Source organism: Malaclemys terrapin, chromosome 16, assembly GCF_027887155.1.
Source record: "Malaclemys terrapin pileata isolate rMalTer1 chromosome 16, rMalTer1.hap1, whole genome shotgun sequence".
Lineage (NCBI taxonomy): Eukaryota > Metazoa > Chordata > Testudines > Emydidae > Malaclemys > Malaclemys terrapin.
The window spans coordinates 9,426,395-9,444,931 of NC_071520.1; the positions used below are offsets into that span (position 1 = coordinate 9,426,395).

Genomic DNA, 18,537 nt, shown 5'->3' on the forward strand with positions numbered 1-18,537 from the left:
AGCCGGGCCCCGCCGTCACTCAGGGCCCCGCTCTCGCGCCGCAGCAGCCGCCGCCGCTCGTGGTGCCGAGGATGCCGCTGGAGCTGGGGCCGTGGGACGGGCCGCTGAGCCTGGGCGAGGTGGAGCAGCCGCCGGCGCGGCCCCTGCGGGTGCGCTACGGGGCGCTGGAGCTGGACGAGCTGGGCCAGGTGCTCACCCCCACGCAGGTAGGGCCCCGCCGCGGGCTCGAGCCCGGCCGCCCCGCGAGCCCGGCCCTGCACAGGCGGCGCCTCGGCTCGGCTCGGCTCCATGCAGCGTTGCAAAGGCAGCCCCCGGCCCTGGCCGGCTGGGGCTCGGCTCTCGCTGCGGCCTCTGCTGCCCGCCCTGGGCCGGGCGGGAGGCGGCTGCTCCGAGCAGCGCCGGGACATGGCGGTGTAACGGGAGCGGCTGCCGCCCTCGCTGCCTCCTGCCAGCACCCCCGGGGCGGGGGCGGGACCGGGACCGGGCCCTGCTGCGGGCTGGAGCCGCGGGCAGCGCGGAAAGGCGGGTGCTCGGAGAAGAGGGATCAGGGGAGCTTATCCCCGGGGAACTGGTGACGCTACTGCCACAATGGCCTAGGGTGACCAGACAGCAAGTGTGAACAATCGGGACGGGGTGGGGGGTAATAGGAGCCTATATAAGAAAAAGACCCCAGAATCGGGACTGTCCCAATCAAATAAGGACATCTGGTCAGCCTACAATGACCCCGCACTGTGGGATGGTGGAGACTTGAACCTGTTTGCTGCCCATTCTAAGTGTGGGGCGGCTTTACCGGAATGAATGCAAGCTCTTAGGTACGCTCCCAGAGATATCTGCTAGATGAGAGCCCTATGAACCCACCTGGGAGCCTCTGGCTTTAACTGAGAGTGGACTTTCCTCTGTGCTTGCTAACTCCATTGGTTTCAGTTGTGTTACTCATAATGTGCACCAGCATGAGAGCAAAACGGAGGCCCATTGTGCTCCAAATGGTTGTGGTAATGCCTGTGTTGCTCCAACACCACGACCCCATTACTAGGAAAGAGGACAGTGCTGTGGTGTTTGGTTGACCGCCTCCTTGGGTATATACCAACAGCAGTGCACGTTGGGTATCTATTTCTCAGGCGGGTGGAAAATTCCACCACGCCAGGGAGTGTTTCTGCTGTCCAAGTACAAGGTGAGAAGTAGATGGATTCCATAACTGATTCAAGGACTCCAACCTTGATCTTCTGTGGCATGCATCTGCTAGTTACACTTCACTGTGCCTGGATGATGGCAACAGACATGCGTCATTCTTAACGTTTCCGTGCTTTGCATTCAAGTTCTTGGCACTACCCTGGAGGTGCAGTTTTTAGGTGCCACACACTGCAGTTTGTGTGGGTTGTTCTCATTCAAACACATTCTAAGCGGAGGAAAAAATATTCAGCTCATTAAAGTTTATTAAAATCCTTCATTTTTAGGTGTAATCTACTAGCAGTCTCCCTTCTGGTGTAATGAAAACGGGTCTATGTGATAACATTCGCGTGATGCGTCAATTGCATGCCCAATGTAACTTACGGCTCACAGCACCTGGAGAGGGGGTGATGGATTTGCTACACGAATGACTCTTTTTCCCTTCTTGTTTAATGAATGGCATACAACTTAATCATATAGGTTCAGAACCGCCCAACCAGCATTGAGTGGGATGGCTGCGATCCACAGAAACTCTACACCTTGGTTCTTACTGATCCAGATGCTCCGAGCAGGAAGGATCCGAAGTTCAGGTAATAGCGCAGGAGAATTTTGTAAGTGTCCCTCTCTTGTCTGCCATCAATGACAACCGCTTAACCGCTGAACTATTAGTTGAACTTTCATGCTGTCTCTTTCAGCTGATGATTGGTGCAGCAGAAATTGTTGAGAGGGGTGAAATGACTTGCTAGGGGCCTTGCAGTGAGCTTATAGCAAAGCCTGCGACAGAACTCAGAGCTCCTGCTCCTGAATGTTAGCCAATAACCATCCTTCCCCACCCAGACATCCAAGGATGGGCAGTGTGCCCCTGACAATGCGTGTTCAGAGCAGTGCTGCTGCACGCTTTGTGGTGAGCGGGAAGCTCCTCTCTCTGCCCTGCTGGCTTCTTGGCTTCATCTGAACAGTTCTGGTCAATGAGATTCATGTGAAACTACATCCTGGTGTGCGTATATGGTGCAAACTTGGCAGGGACAGCAAGAGCCTGGACAGGGAGTGAGTGGGGAAACACTCTGCTTCTAATAGCCATCTTCCTGGCTGTCCGTTTAATTCTCTTGGTAGGTCCGGTAATCTGTAGAGACTGTTATTGTTTCTAACTTGGGCATGTTCTTCCTCTTAGGGAGTGGCATCACTTCTTGGTTGTCAACATGAAAGGAAATGACATCAGCAGTGGGCGTGTCCTTTCTGATTATGTTGGTTCTGGGCCACCCAAAGGGACAGGTTAGTAAGTAAGCCACCACATATCACTAAGTTCCTGACTGGCCTAATGCAGGACTCCTTGCTACAGTGAATACTACAGTACTCACTCAACTGACTAATCCATGCTGTGAATGAGTAGATCGTAATGTAGAAAGAACAGGAGTACTTGTGGCACCTTAGAGACTAACAAATTTATTAGAGCATAAGCACGAAAGCTTATGCTCTAATAAATTTGTTAGTCTCTAAGGTGCCACAAGTACTCCTGTTCTTTTTGCGGATACAGACTAACACTGCTGCTACTTTGAAACCTGTCGTAATGTAGAGGAACCCAAGCAGGAGTGTGCAATGTACAGAGAGAAGGAAGTCACCATCTTGGTGGGCAAAGCTACCTGATAGAAACAAGGAGTCACGTGTATACCTCCTGCACCAGGAGTGCAGAGCAAACTGCTGTCTAAGCAGCAATGTGGATAGCATGGCCAAGCACTGTCCATCTGCTGCTAGTATATTTCCACCATGGGGGAAAAGTAAATGACTAGCATATTGCCTGCACCAGGGGCTGGAGGGAATTTCACTGAATTGATATGTGTGGCTCCCAGATGAGAACTGAGTTCAAATGTGACCCTGAAAGCTATTCAGGCATAGCTAGTGCATTTTGTTCATGTATTAAATCTTCTTTCCTGTAAGTAAAGAAGCTGTTTCAATAGCTGTTTACCTGGGAGATACCAGCTGCTGGACATCTCTTCTCCTGCGTAAACGTAGTAGACAAGTTGAAGTTAGTGTTTGTCTGGGAGTCTGTTAAGCTCTTACATCACTTAGAACAGGTGTTAGGCCCAGGAGACCAAAACAGTTCTGAATTTGGGAGTTGGTGCAATCTGCATTAAAAACTGCTCCGCTACAGCTGAAGAACTATTTGCAGTGCGTGTGGTTAGTATATGCCAACATTTCAGCCTTCAAACCCTACAGATCCGTATTAGCCACTCTTTCCTGTGCCCTCCTCAAACCTGGGGGAAAAAATTGGAAATATAGTGACAATTTCATTTGTAAAGGATCCCAGCAGATATTTACCCGCACAAAGGCGGGAGCTGGAACTGTCCATACTCCTTATCTTTATAAACTGACAGCTGATGATGACCCCTCATTCTCGCAGGGTCACACACGGCCATGCTTGGCAATTCCCGAGTCAGTACATTCTGTGGGAATTGTTTTGCTGCTCTTCTGGGTGCTGAACATGCATTCTTACAAGACTTGCTTGGAGTGTGCCAGAAAAATACCAATTATTTTGCTGTTACAGACCTAACATCTGGGCAAAACACATGTTTCTGCCTTCAGCCCCAGTCTATTAAAGTGGACAATACTACTGAAAGTGGTTGAGAGGATAGCGCTAGTGCGTCCATTGTATCTCACGGGTCCTTCCCTTAAAACACTTGTTCCAAAAGGCCTCAAACTTGTCCTTAGCCCTTATGCAACAAGATGGCTAAAAAGCCAAACCATGGAACCAACAAAAGTTCCATCCGTAGTGTAAGATGTCTGCCCTAGAGCTCCTGTCTGTGTACAGCACCTGGCACGCTTATCTAATGTCTACACCTGGTGCTGTCGGCACATTCCTTGGATACTTGACTCATGACATCCTCCATGGTGGTAGATACCAGAAAGGTTTGTTTATATGCAATAACAAGATTAATGTGTGGCTCAGACCCTTACATAGGGGTGTGTATGATCACAAGCTTATGTACCATAGTGTTTTTCTTAGAAAATCTGTATTTTTTTTTTTTTTCTATTTAACATAGCGTGTCTGTGTGTCTCCCACCCAATCTGCAGGACTTCACCGGTACGTGTGGCTGGTCTACGAACAGCCGCAGCCACTGAACTGCGATGAACCCATCCTCACAAACCGATCTGGTGACAAACGGGGGAAGTTCCAAGTGGCCTCTTTCCGCAAAAAGTACAAGCTGGGAAATCCGGTGGCCGGCACCTGCTATCAGGCTGAGTGGGATAGCTATGTGCCAAAACTCTACGAGCAGCTGTCTGGGAAGTAGTGGGGAGGGGCAGCCCTTAGCCTCTTATCTTTGTTCCTGCATCCCTAAATCCTATCACCTAGAACAAAACTAGCTTTGAGTGTTCTGGGAGACAAAGTTTGGACAAAAGTAAGTGTTGGAGTAGAGCGATTTCTACCACTGTCCCTGCTGCTCATGAGGCTTCTTTCCTCTCACACAGCTCTATGCTGCCTCTGCAAACAATTACTGGGTGGAACCAAAGCCCCTTTCCCACTGCACAGCCATGACCTGAACCTGCTTCAGTATGAATGGAGCTTTTGCATGGGGGGTCCTTCTCAATCACCAAGGCAGACTTCAGTTGCTAGTAGCAAGTGGGCCCTACCCAGACAGGGCTAAAGGGAAAATGTACCATTTATTGTGCTCATTTCGGCAGAAACCATTGCTACCTAAAGAGCGCTAGTCCACTACAGAAATCTGCTATGGTGAAATGCTTAGAGCTGCTTACCCCTCCCGGGCCGTCTTGGAAAGCCTGGGGGGTGGGAGAATAGGGCGTCTGTTTCTCTTCCCTCTTGGTAAGAGTGAGCTGAGGTTCTTGCATGTGTTCCCACCTGCCCTTGCAAGCTTATGTCAAACTTCACAATTAGTCTGGAAGCAGAAAGATTTGACTGATGGTAGCAAACAAATTCTTAAAACACAGAGCCTGCCTTTATGCAGACATTCAAAGTGGGGGGGGGGGGGGGGGGGAGGAGACAGAATTCACTAGTCACTAAACACTGGTCCTAGCAGATTAACTATCCAAAAAGACTTCAGATGTTCCCTGGAGGGGTCAGTAGGTCAGAGCTGCTCTGTTCCACACCAGTATGTCAGGCCACTGCTGTGCCCTTTAATTTGATTTAACTATATACTGGAATGGGGGGAAAAACTTGACCCTGGAAGCTTTTGTTGAACCAGAAAATTAATTTAGCTTATATTGAAACCCTTGTTTGTGCAAGTCAGTGTTGTGTGCTGTTTGCTTTTAGTTCAATTAAAAGGACAGAATCACAGGTGGACTTGGACATGGTTTTGTTCCCTTTCTGGAAAAAGCCCCCGTGGCTAACAAACTCCCTTTGGACTTGCTCTAGGTGGCTTCCGATCACCTTTATTAAACTCCTCCTGGGGTGCGGGAGGGAGCTGAATCCATGCTCTAGGAGTGGGGAGGCTCTGGAAGCAGTGGCTGGGAAGAGTATCCTCTTTCTCTCTAACATGTACAGGGGAATGGGGTGGTGGGCGGGGCCCAGGGAGCACCTGGAGCTCAAGGGGAGCTGTGTGTTGGGGGGTAACAGAACATGCTTAAACCCAAGTGGCACTTCCTCTCTGCACCTGTGAAGTACTGACTCTGCCTTACAGGGGGTGAAGGTGCAGCCTCTTGTTTAAAATTGCTAGTGTTTCAACCACTTCACAGAGCTGTAAGGGGCTAGAGGAACATTGTCATTAAGTTCAACCCAGCTGTGGAAGGAGGGCTTTGCGAACCTGGCTGCTGTTCCTGAAGGCAGCTCGTGCTCCATCATACGTTCATAGTGCTGTGACAGAACAACATGCCCCAGGAAATGTTTTGTGGGGGGCAGGGGCAACCCCTTGTTGCTGACACAGCTGCTTGATGAGGAGCAGGAGTTGTGCTAAGTTTGTTCAGGGAGCGACAAAGGTTTTGCCACCCTCTGCAAAACGTTTAACAGAAACAAGGTTAGGTGGCTAGAAAATGAAATATTTCTCTCAAGGTATTTTTCTCCCTTGAATATTGTCTGCTTCAGCAATAGCTGCTATCCAAAAAAAGCTTCGTACAGCAGAGAGGAGGAACACACCATCCCAAATGTCCTTTTAAGTAGTAAGAATTTACGATTCTGCCTTAATTTCATGGCTCAAAGAATGGGGAGGGCTATATGCTGAGAATTAAACTTTTTGCTAAGAGATTTTATTTTAGGCAAAGGTCAAATAAACAGCCTTGTTCTTTGGATAGTAACACCACCTTCATTTCTTTGAATCAGGACAAACATAAGCTAGACAGACACATTGACTGTAGGGAGTATCATGGCACATTAGCACGGCTGCCATCTGCTGGAAGGAGGACTTACACATGCTGTCTGGGCTAAGCTGTCAGACAGCAACAGAAGCAACTCAAGTCTCTGCTGCTGGGGTTCCTCGTTCCCGTCTTGGGGCTAGAACAAGCCACTGCCTTGATGGTTTTTCAGCCAGCACAAGCAGGTGCTACTCGAGCATATTGTAAGGAGCCATCCAGCTCCGGCACCACCAGTCTTGCTCCAGCACTAGACTTTAATGCCCATTTGATGTCTTTCCCTGAAACAATACAAATCCCCAACCATTTGCAGAGGCTTCAGTTCCCCCCTACCTTAAGCTCGGGCCATTCCTTGAAGGCGTGGCCATTGCCAGTTTGCAAGAAAACACCTTCATTTCCCCAGTGCTTTGATGATGTTACAAAGGCTTTGACACTTCTGAACGGGGGCATGTTCCAGGTAAACGCACTTCTGGTCCAGGCTGGGAAGCGAGACACATGTGAACCCAAAATTAAATGGTAAGTGTCCCAACAAAGCAGCTGTGTTCACACTTTGGCTAATATTTGGTACTACCCCCAATGAGCTTCATAGAAGTGGGGCTGTAAAAGCCATGATCAAAGCGCCAGGTGGAAAAATATGGGACGCATCAGCACTGCATTACAATTTCACTCGTGAGCAGAGCTGTTCCACCAGTCTTTAATGGCATCTCCAACAACCCACAGGAGATATAAATGTAACGCACTTAAAGGGACTTACTAATGGAAAACAAAATGCCTGTGTAAGCATCCACAGCTGATATTAATGAGCATGGCTCTACCAGGAATGCTCATTAACAGCAAATGAAGATCTCTACCTTTGAGTCTAACACAGGTGGACGATTCATTCCAGGGCTGCAAACTTTCTGCTGCTATTTTTTCTCCCTCACTCATTATGAATGCAAGGGGTACCCGAGTAGATGGTAAGGGCTGTGGGAGTTAGTGGCAACAGTTTATATGTATATTATTATAGTGCACTGCTGGTTGCAATATCAATAATAAACTGTTCCCTTTCGGGCCAGAACCTAAGCACCCCATTCCTGAACACCCAGGGAAAGTAAGTGAAGATAGGGTAGGAGAGTGGAGATACATGAGCAAAACAGGAACCTGGACAGGACAGAACAGCAGTGAGTGGCTGCACTACACATTATTTCCAGCTTGGGGGAAACAGAGCTAATACTAAAGATGAAAAAGGGGGAAAGAATAGCAATACAAGGGGCAGAAAAAGTAGATAATGGTGGCATGGCCAAGAGGAGATGGGGCAGGAGGGTGCCATCTAGGAAGGGAGGCTGGGCCATTCATCTACTGCATTGTAGATTCCAAAAAAAAAAATGGAGAACCACTATCTCAGTCCCTCAAATCCACCCTAAGGCAGCAGCAGGTTGAAGAATGATGGAGAAATCATAGTCACCAATTCTTGTTTGCGGTAAGCAGATGGGTTCATTTGATCAATGCCGTGCAGAGAGAACTGCCCATCTCCATGTATTGCAGGAGAGTCTGGGCTGAGTATGCACCACCTGTTCCATCCGCAGCACAAGCAGCCAAGGAGGTTCCTTACAGAGAGATTGCTCTGAGGCTTCAAATGCATCCTGTGGCTTGGAAGGGTGGCGTCTAAATCACGCAGGCCTGGTTCCGCTCTCAGCTTGGAAGTAAGAGGAGCAGTGAGGCCGGGAGTGGATAGTCACTCCCGGTGGGCGAAAGCGGCTTGTTCCGCGACAATGAGACAGCGAGGCATTGTGATGAACACTTTTATTTACAAATATAATTAAAAGCTCTGACAGTTATTCATGCTCTTCCTTGGAACCTGAAAAATGTTTTTTTGTTGTTTTTGTTTTTTTAAAGTGCATGCAAAAGAAGGTAAAGCCTTTTTTTTACCGCTTTTTATTGTAAGAAAATACACAGTTTGAAAGTGTGAAGAATGCAGTATTTATGACCGAGATTCTGGGGAGGGAGGTGGGTTTGGGGGGAGGGACAAAAAAAAGAAAAAGATCAGGATGATCTGACCAAGAGACAGCGTTGAACTCCAAATACGGAACTGGAAAGTCAGGGGGCGGAGCGGCTGGGGATGGGGAGAGGAAAGGAGTAAAAAAATTCTGATCAGAGAAACAGTTAAAATACAATATGAAAATAAGTAAAAGCTCTCCTTAAATTCCTTCTATACACAAAATACACGATTTGACAAAGCCCAATTTGTGCTACTGGGATCCTGTGGGCCCATTTAAGTGTATTCACATTCTCTGCGACAGCAGAAAATGATTATGATACAATCAAGAATATGCCGAAGGCTGAGGTGAAACCCCCACCTCGCCCGGCATGGTTCTTTTAAAAATCACGAGATCTCTTCACCCCGCCCCATTCCCTCCCCTGCCCCCCCAAAAGTAATAATATGTCACCACTGATATGTACATCACGATTAAGATTTTTTTTCTGTAAAATGTATCAAATTTCTCAATCTTTAATAAATTTTTTATTTTTTATTTAATTATTCCTGATGAATAAATACCAAAAAAAAAAAATTAAAATAAAATAAAATTATGCAGCAGCTAGTTAAGGTAAGGCTGCGGATTTCGTCTCTCTCCCCCTGGGTTTTCATATATAGGGTTGGGGTTTTTTTTTTTTGCTTGTACTTTCATTGATTGGTGGTAAAATGAGTGATTGCTCAAAAGCAACAGACATCCACTTTTGTTTGATTCGTTAAAATCGTCTCCAAAGCTTTCACTGAAACATTTGTCATCATTGCACTGAGACACCAATACTGTGACGTACTATGAAAAGAGACGGCCAGGAGCTGTCCAGCACTGGCACTTGACGCAGGGGAAGGGGCCCTGACAGAGTAAGAACGTACAGGCACTAGTCCGACACAACGTCAGTAAGAGACAGAAAGAGAGAGAGCACGCCCGTTAACATGGGGAATGTTGGTTTTTCATAATTTTGTTTGTTTGCTTTTTTGAAAATGGCAAAAGAAATTTAATCTCATCTATAGTCCTCCTTGGGATAATCTAATGTGACCGAATTCCCAAAGCCCAGTCGCAGACTTTCCATGTCAAACGTTTCAATCTCTCGCTCTTGCCTTTCCAACAGAAACTTTATCCTCTCGCTGCGTTCCTTCTGGAGGGCAGCCAGCTCCTCTTCAATCTGAAACAAGCATAGTCAGCAACTTCTTTAGCCAGGCCTCAAAGCACAGCAAGCTCCAGGTAACAGCTTCACTAGCTGCCTGGTGTCCACCACGCTAGGGTGACTCCCCTGCTGGCTGATTGAGGAGCAGCATCTGGTCTCCCATGTTGAAGTGGGAAGCCATGATGTGCAAGATGGAAAGGGGGCTTAAGGACAGGAGAACTGCTAGGGATCCTCCTGGTCCTACACCTTGGATGACTTTGGCCTCTCTGGAGGCAGACGTACCCCACTATCAGAACAGACAATCCAACTGTTGCCTGGGGACCCCCTCACCAGAGCAGCCCAAGGCCTAGTTAGGGAGTTTGGTATCCTGGCTCCAGCACCAACCAGTGCCAGATACTTAAAGCCCTAAATGCACCTGGCCGTTTAATATGACCATGCAGGGTAGTTTTCTTCCTGACTCCAGCTGGTGTTCAGCCCTGAAGCATGAGGACTGATTAACCCCAGACAGTAAAATTACAAGGGCTAACTGCAGATGCTATCCTTACCCATGGAAATGAGTGATTCTCTAAGAAATCTTACTAGATTATGTACCTCAACAAATAGGCAGGGTGTTCCACAGGTGAACTACATGTGCAGACAAAGCATTTCTTTTTATCCATTTTGAAATTATTTGCCCAAATTTCCTTCAGCACATCCATTCTATTTAACCCTTCAGTTCCTGGCACTGATTTAACTAGTAACCAGGACAGCTCAGACATTGCTAGCGCCAAGGAGCGATTCACAATGGAGCGATTCAGATGTTGCCCGGCAGCATGTCTGAAACGTACCTTTTGTTCGAGATGGGCCCTGCGCAGAGACACCCTCTGCTCCAGCTTCTGGAGCTCTCGTTCATGCTGTGCTTCTGTCTGCATCTTGATTTTGCTCTGGTATGCGTTCAGCAGCTCCATCTCCTGCTGGAGCTGCAGCCTCAGGGCTTGGCATTCTGCTTCTTGAGCCTCATCCAGCCGTAGCTGCAAGATCGTTCAAAAACAAAATGTCAACTCAACCAGTTACTTCCCTGCTTTGGGGCCAGGTGGGAATGTGCTGCTCCCTGCCTACACTCACTGATGAGTTTGCACCTAAACACGACCCAGATCCCAGCATCAGCGGTGCTGATGGCTGGCGGCAAGCGGCATCTGCATTAGAAATGTCGGTCTTTCCAGTGGCCCGTGGGAGCAGCCATCAGACTGGAGGTCCTGGTTATAGACACCCCCCTGGATTTGTGGGGTTGGGCTGTGTAATGGAACCGTTCCGCTTGCTCACTGGTGGAGCCGTGGTGCGGAAAGCATTACTTTAAAACCCACTGTTGAGATAGCCGCATTACCGCTAACCCTGCCAGCTGGTGAGCAGGAACACGGCTGGCTGGCAAGTGGGGGTCACTGCTGGCTAGAGAACAGGCACTTGTTTTAACAGCAGCTAGGGAAAGTCAGAGAAATACTGTGCGTCTGGGAGACCCACATGGATAGCGCTAGGCTTTATCAATGCCTCAATACCTTGGGAAGCGGCAAAAGTAAGGAGACCTACTGGCGGAAACACCCAGGACAAAAGGAGGAGCAAGGCCCAGAATGAGCTGGGAAGAGTTCCTCCATTAAGTGGATCTCCAAATCACTGCATTTTATTATTCACATTCGGTAACTCAGGACAGTTACTTGTTGCAAGAGGTTTGCAGTGTCTGCCTCAAACACCCCACTCAACATACAGGTGCTGATCATGTTGAAAGATGGTAAGTGACTTCTACCGACTCAGTGAGGCAGGTGGCTAAGTACCACACCTGGATGTAAATGGAGTGGGAGTGTGTCTCTGAGCACGGAGGACCTAGGATGTGGGCTGAGTAGCTTGGAGGGAGGAACCCTAGCCACATCCATGCCTTGGGAGAGGGCTTTTGTATTCTTCGTTAAAGGCAAATCCCAGGAAAGGGGTGAATTTGACCTTCACACACTGTGTACACATTGCTGAACAATTTGGGGAAGATGCCTGTTCTTTAACTGTAAACCTAGTATCTGGGCAGCAGAGTGGTGAGGGCAAAGACCACCAGGCAGGAGACATCTGGGGACGTAGAGATCAGAAGCAAAACTCGTTTAAGAGTCTTCATTTGCTACTCAATTGACAACAATCCTCACCCTATCAACTACCACAATTCAGCATGCCTGGAAGACTGAACAGGAGAGGCCCATGACTAGAAAAGCCAGGGCCCTTCATTGCCAATGCACCAACTGCTTGACAAGCTGTGTGGGGACCAACAGGTCATGCAGCTTAGGAGTGAGGTGCACTGGCAGAGATGGAAGGAGAAGCTGTCACTGAAGCTGCTCACATTATACCTGGCTCTATCCCCTGCACTACACTAATATTCATGCCCATGGTTCCCCATGGGCGTGGATCCTGGCGTATCCCATTCACCAATAGGATCTGAAGCACCGGACTTGGCACTTACGGCTTGTGAAGCCATCATCTCGTTGATGCTCTGCTCGTACTGCTCTGCCAGGATGGCGAGCTTCCTCGTCTGCTCGTCTTTCAGACTCTTCAGGATCGTTTTGTGCTCGCTCTTTGGAGTAACTTCCAGCTGGTGATTCTTGAGTGCCTTATACTGCTTCGTCTGCACTTTGCACGTGTCCTGGAACTGCTTCTTGATCTGCATTTCCATGGCCTGCAGAAACATGGGAGCACATGAAGACGAAGTGAGGGTTTTGGGTACTGAGAGGGCTGGCAGGCAGGGCTATGGCACATCCAGAAGAGTGCCAGCCAAGGCACTGCCATGCTCTCCATCACCTTATACCCACTGTCGTACTTAGGTGACTAGCTGAGCCACTAATACGAGCAGTATTCGCTTTCTGAGGGAGAAGCCTCTTCTGACTTAGGCCTCTATTCAGACAATCATGTAAGCACATTATCAACTTTAAGTTGCATGGAAGATAATGGAAATTAAGTGTGTGCTTAAGTGTTTGGCTGAATAAAGGGCCTTAACCAGTACCATCCACCAGTCAACCTACAGCAGGGGTGGGCAAACTTTTTGGGCCAAGGGCCACATCTGGGTGGGGAAATTGTATGCAGGGCCGGGGCAGGGGGTTGGGGTGCGGGGTGTGGGAGGGGGTGCGGTGTGCAGGAAGGGGCTCAGGGCAAGGGATTGGGGAAGAGGAGGGATGCAGGGTGTATGAGGGGGCTCAGGGAAGGGAGTTGGGGTGCAGCAGGGGACTCAGGGCAGGGAGTTGGGGTGCAGGAGGGGTATGAGGTACAGGCAGGGAGCTTAGGACAGGGAGTTGTGGGGTGGGGTGCAGGCGGGGTTCGGACACCGTCCCGGCGCCGCTTACCTAAAGCGGCTCCGGGGTGGTAGCGGCGTAAACCGGGCCAGGGCAGGCTCCCTGCATGCCTGCCCTGTCCCCGGCCCCACACTGCTCCAGGAAGCGCTGCGGCCCCTGGGGGTGGGGGGCCAGAGGGTTCTGCTCTTGCCACGCCTCCAGGTACCTCTCCCGAAGCTTCCATTGGCCGCGGTTCCCCGTTCCTGGCCAATGGGAGCTGTGGGTGGCGGTGCCTGGAGGCAAGGGCAATGCTCGGAGCCCTCTCCCCCTCCCAGGGGCCGGAGGGACATGGTGCCGGACGCTTCTGAGTGCAGCGCGGGGCCCGTGGCACCACGGGGGGGCAATCCCTTGGGCCGGATCCAGCCCGTGGGCCGTAGTTTGCCCACCCCTGACCTAGAGTGTTTTCTCTCTTTTACAATCACTGCTCCATGGGTCAGTTGCCATATTCAATGACTTGCCAAGTGCCTTTGCTCCCCAAATCCTCCCCATCTTTCTATCTCCCAAATGCCTTCACAATACGTCCACTGGAGGACTCCAGGATTTGAAAAGCGTGACTGGAAAGGTGCACGCTCTTCACCCACTGCTCCGAAAAGATGACAGGAAAAGCTCCAAGAACGGCTCAGCGGGTTTATGACTGTTCAGTAGCTGCATTAGCAGGATGCAGCCAAGGACCAGCACCCCCACATTTATTTAGCTCAGGGCAGGGAGCACCTGGGGGATACCAAGTGTCAAGAGGAGGGGCTGCTTGGTGAAAGATGACAGAGGCTGGTCAGGGCATGCCAGAGGGCAGAGAGCAAAGAGGAGGGGATGGGTGCAAACAGCTGAAGAAAAGGAAGCCCCACAATACCTTCAGATTTTTTGGCTGCTGCCGGAGTTCCATGAAGTGTTTCCTGTGCAGCTCCCTCTCCCGCCGCTTGTTGTACTCCAGCTGGTTCTCGAGCTCAGTCTGGTGCTGCAGACGGATGAGGTCCATCCGCAGCTTTTGCAGCGTATGAAGCTGCCTGTACTCCAGCTCGCGTGTGGACTCATCGTGCCGGATCAGCATGGCGTGCTCCATTTCTTTCTGGGTCCGCTTTTTGTTTAATTCCTAAGTAAGACACGGTGCAACAGAAGCTAGGGGCTGGAAGGAGCAGTCTCAGAAAGAGGCAACATTCCTTCTCCCTCGAGCTGCAAACCGTTTCCTGCCCAGACGCAGCCGATGTGAGCACGTGGCCAGCCGTGATAGGTATGGCCAGGCATCCCATTCATTTGGATTGATGTTCTGGACAGCCGTATGTGCTGTGGGTCCAAAACAAATGTGCTCCTAACCCCCTTTGGTCCCAGTTTGCCCCTAACCCCGACCCTGTCCCTTCACCTGGCTCTATCCTTTTACTATCACCAAGCATCCAGCAGATGGCACTGACGGGCAACGTGCTTTCTGCAGTACTCCAGAGTGCATGAGCACAGCTTTTGCATGCTCAGGAAGCAAGGGAAATGCCAGGGGGCTGCTGTGCGGTGCCAGAGTGAAGGCGTCTCCATGCATTACTAGCAGAACCACCGCCAAGGCGAGACCGATCAGTTCGGATACCCCAGAGCACGTCAGGAGAGCAGTGCTGCCAACTGCTGGGAAGCCCCAGTTTGGCCCCTCTGCGTGGCTTTTGCAAAAGCTCGATATGCTCCTGACTCCATGCGACTCGAGCGTGTGCGCACTGGGACAGAGGGCTCCACGCAACCCCCTGTAGCTTGCAAACATGCCCTGAGTTTAAGCTAGGACAGACCATCAGTTCTAGTCCCAGCTCTTCCACTGACGGCTGTTAATATTTCTGCCTTAGGGTATTGCTAGGTGCCACAGAGCCCTTCACCTGTGGCTCAGCTCAGCATGGATTACTAGCAGTTCTCATGTAACAACTATCTGGTGGCCATTGTATGAGATGAGTTTGGCAATGCTCAGTTCTAGCTGCTGTGCTTCACACTAGACTAAGTTCACGAGGGCGTTGGCATGTGCGTGTGTATGTCTCCTAGCACAGTCCAGTCCCCAGCCCTTGGGCCTCTGCAGCAATAGCCAACACAGAGTCCTTGCGCTCGGACTGTTGCTGGCACGCTGGAATCCTGCTGGACTTCTCAACGGCAGTGCTGGAGAATTTGCATTGCAAGCCAAGTCTGAACACCCGGCAGGGATGGTCGCGATCAGGGGTTCTCAAACTTCATTGCACCGCGACCCCCTTCTGACAACAAAATGTACTACACAGCTCCAGGAGGGCAGACCGAAGCCTGAGCCCGCCCGAGCCAGGGAGCCAAAGCCCAAGGGCTTCAGCCCCAGTTGGGGGGGGTCTGTAACTTGAGCCCCACCACTCAGGGCTGAAGCCCTTGGGCTTTGGCGTCAGCCCCCAGCAAGTCTAATGTCAGCCATTAAAAGGGGGTCCTGACCCACAATTAGAGAACCGCTCGTCTAGATAATACTGAGTCCTGCCGTGAGTGCAGGGGACTGGACTAGATGACTTCTCGGGGTCTCTGCCAGTCCTACGAGTCTATGATTGTATGAACGAGGGTTAGACAAAGGATTTCCCAAAGGTCTACATTCAGTCCCATTCCCTTCCCAGCTCCAGACAGATCTCCCTCTTCCCCCGGCTATGAACGCCTCGGGGGTGTGCCATTGTCGGAGGCAGTGACACAGACATAATTAACCTATGCTTGAGGAAGGGGAGGGGAGAATTCATTGGCTTTTCACTCACTACTGGGGCCATCATTTCTCCGCTGGGTTTTAACTAGGAGCCATCAGACAAAAATCAACCAAGTACACTATAGGCGGATGATCAGGAAATTGCCCCCTAGTGAACTCGGTTGGATTATGGCATGGTCGCCCAAAAGACTGGATGGGAACTCCACCCTTTGAGTCACTTACATTTGACTGGACAAAGCACTGGAGTGAAACTTGCATTGACACAAGTGGGAGCAAAATGAGGCTTATGCTGAGAGCTTTTGAAAATCCCACCCATAGGGAACAATCCTGCCCTGGAGAATGGCCCGGGTGACCCGACTGAGTAATAAAAATCAGACGTTATAAAACTTAGCAGTGCATAACACCAGCCTGCCACGGCAGGGTGCCCTCTGGCCCTGGCCCAAACCCACCACCACACGGGCTAGCAAGTTGTCTCAAGGCATTATCTGTACTAGCAAACTTCTCTGTTTTAACTATACCGGTATTGTTAAGAGCTACAATCCAACAGCATAGAAGAAGCTCATAGACACATCGATTTTAAGGCCAGAAGAGACTATCGTGATCATCTAGTCTGACCTGCTGCACATTGCAGGCACTCAACATCCCCCACCCACTCCTGTGATAGACCCCTAACCTCTGGCTGAGTTACTGAAGTCCTCAAATCATGATTTAAAGACTGAGTTCCAGAGAATCCACCATTTACTCCAGTTTAAACCTGCAAGTGACTTGCACCCCAGGCTGCAGAGGAGGGTGAAAACCCCCCAGCGTCTCAGCCAATCTGACCTGGAGGAAAATTTGTTCCCAACCCCAAATATGGTGATCAATTAGACCCAGAGCATGTGGGCGAGACCCACCAGCCAGATACCTGGGAAAGAATTGTCTGTAGTAACTCGGAGCCCTCCCCATCCAGTGTCCCAGCACCAGCTGTTGGAGATATTTGCTGCTCGCAGTTGCAGATTGGCGACATGCCATTGTAGGCAGTCCCATCATACCATCCCTTCCATGAACTTACCAAGCTCAGTCTGGAAGCCAGTTAGGTTTTTTGCCCTTACTGCTCCCCTTGGAAGGCTGTTCCACAACTTAAGCCTAAGTTTGTTGATGGACAGTTTATATTCATTTGTTCTTGTCAGCATTGGCCCTTAACTTAAATAACTCCTCTCCCTCCCTGGTATTTATCCCTCTGATGTATTTAAAGAGAGCAATCAGATCTCCCCTCGGCCTTCATTTGGTTGGGTTAAACAAGCCAAGCTCTGAGTCAGCTCTTTGAGTCTTCTCTCTTTAAGGGAGGTTTTCTATTCCTCAGATCATCCTAGTAGCCCTTCTCTGCACCTGTTCCGGTTTGAACGAATCTTTCTTAAACATGGGAGACCAGGATTGCCACAGCATTCCAGATGAGGTCTATGGCAGCATAACTCATTCCAGTTCAAAAAGTGAAATAAGTTATACTGGTGAAACTGTTCACTAGGGCTTCTATACCACTAGAACGACATCAGTTAAAAAAAAAATCACATCGCTAATGAACACAGGTAAACCAGCCCATAGTGCAGACCCGGCTTTGGTGTCGTAACTGTGACAGCTCTAAACTAGGAAAAGAAAAGCAGGTTCAGAGCCATGGCTCATCTCTGGCAGGGGATCAGTACTGCCAAGTAGGCAATGCCTAAATTGAACTGATCTGCATCTGATGGCCAAGGTCACTAGCCAGACTTTCTGAGATACTGATGCCCTTTCACCCTCTTATCCAAAGGGATCTAGTGGATTTCAAGCACTCAGTACTTCAGGCCCTGGAATCAGTGATGTTTTGTGTCAAAAATCTTCCCCTGGCACCCTCATTAAAGACTCACCAGGAACACAAATGGATTGCACTCCTTCCGAGTTCTCGTGCCAGCCAGTCCAAAATGAAAGGGGACGCCCCATTTTACACACATTCCTTTGCTCTTGCCATGGAACGAAAACCTCACTGATAACGGACATTATTTTTCTGTTCAAAGGTAATGGCCAAGCTTTTCAAAAACAAGTCCTGATTTTGGGTGTCCCACAAAGGGGCCTGATTTTCCACAAGAGTCTAAGCATTTTCCTTCTGAAGATCGAGCTACTTTTAAGGCAGCTCCTGTGGGACACCCAACAATCAAGGCACCCAAAATTACCAGTCGCTGATGAAAATCTTGGCCTGCATGTATATCTGTGTAGATACAAATTTAATTCTCTCTGTCTGCCAACCTCCGTGTGACTGCCTGACACTTCCTGTTATAAGAATGTGTTTTCAGTTGCTTATAGTCAACCTTTAGCCAGCTGGGCTGAAGTGTTTCATGTCTCACGATTCTGCTGCCAGCAAATACTTGTGAAACCCACTGGCAAATTGTCCCGTTCCCCACTAGTGCCAGTCCACAGAGAATGACAACCCACTACTGCTATCAGTTACTCTATTAGTCAAGTGGCAGAGGTCTGTGCTGTGCATCTACATGGTCCAGCTCTGCTGATAATCCATGTCAATATGACGACACACAATGGAATTTGTTTTTCAGTTTGCTTTTTTAAACCCCCTAGGAAATCTCACGCAAAAAATACTGTTACAAGAACATCAGGATTACAAAGTCAGGCACTCGAAAGCTAGGAAATGCTTGTGCAACCTTAATTCTGCCCACTTGTGCATTTGCATTATGATACAGTCTTTAATTACATGAGGACATACTATTTTTCCATAGGACCCTTGCCTCTTTCAGCGCACAGGATGGATGGTGCTCACTTAATGAGTTTATCCTCTGGTTGTTCAGTGTGTGGTCCCAGGCCTTATTTACACCACACTATTCAATCGCTGCTCGGAAGGCAGAATTTTTAATTTCCTCATGGGAAATGCTCGAACGAGTTCTTCACAAACACTAATCAACCTTCACAAAA

General features: G+C 49.4%; 2 protein-coding genes across 3 annotated transcripts in view; one reads left to right on the plus strand and one right to left on the minus strand.

The window, feature by feature from the left end:
• The first annotated feature begins 19 nt into the window (after positions 1-19).
• On the plus strand, positions 20-5,455 carry PEBP1 (phosphatidylethanolamine binding protein 1). Its single transcript, XM_054006245.1, has 4 exons — positions 20-206; positions 1,648-1,757; positions 2,339-2,439; positions 4,237-5,455. Exons 1-4 carry the CDS (start codon positions 72-74, stop codon positions 4,452-4,454), a joined length of 564 nt encoding a protein of 187 aa, XP_053862220.1. The 5' UTR covers positions 20-71; the 3' UTR covers positions 4,455-5,455.
• A 2,772-nt stretch (positions 5,456-8,227) lies between these two features.
• The window catches only part of TAOK3 (TAO kinase 3), a 145,521-nt gene continuing 135,211 nt past the window's right edge, over positions 8,228-18,537 (minus strand). For both annotated transcript variants that reach the window (XM_054006660.1, XM_054006661.1), the window contains exons 18-21: positions 13,792-14,031; positions 12,083-12,295; positions 10,440-10,622; positions 8,228-9,630 (exon numbers count right to left, since the gene is read on the minus strand). In XM_054006660.1, the coding sequence (XP_053862635.1) occupies positions 9,469-9,630; positions 10,440-10,622; positions 12,083-12,295; positions 13,792-14,031 (798 nt within the window). In that variant the 3' untranslated portion in view covers positions 8,228-9,468. The remainder of the gene's footprint in view (positions 9,631-10,439; positions 10,623-12,082; positions 12,296-13,791; positions 14,032-18,537) is intronic.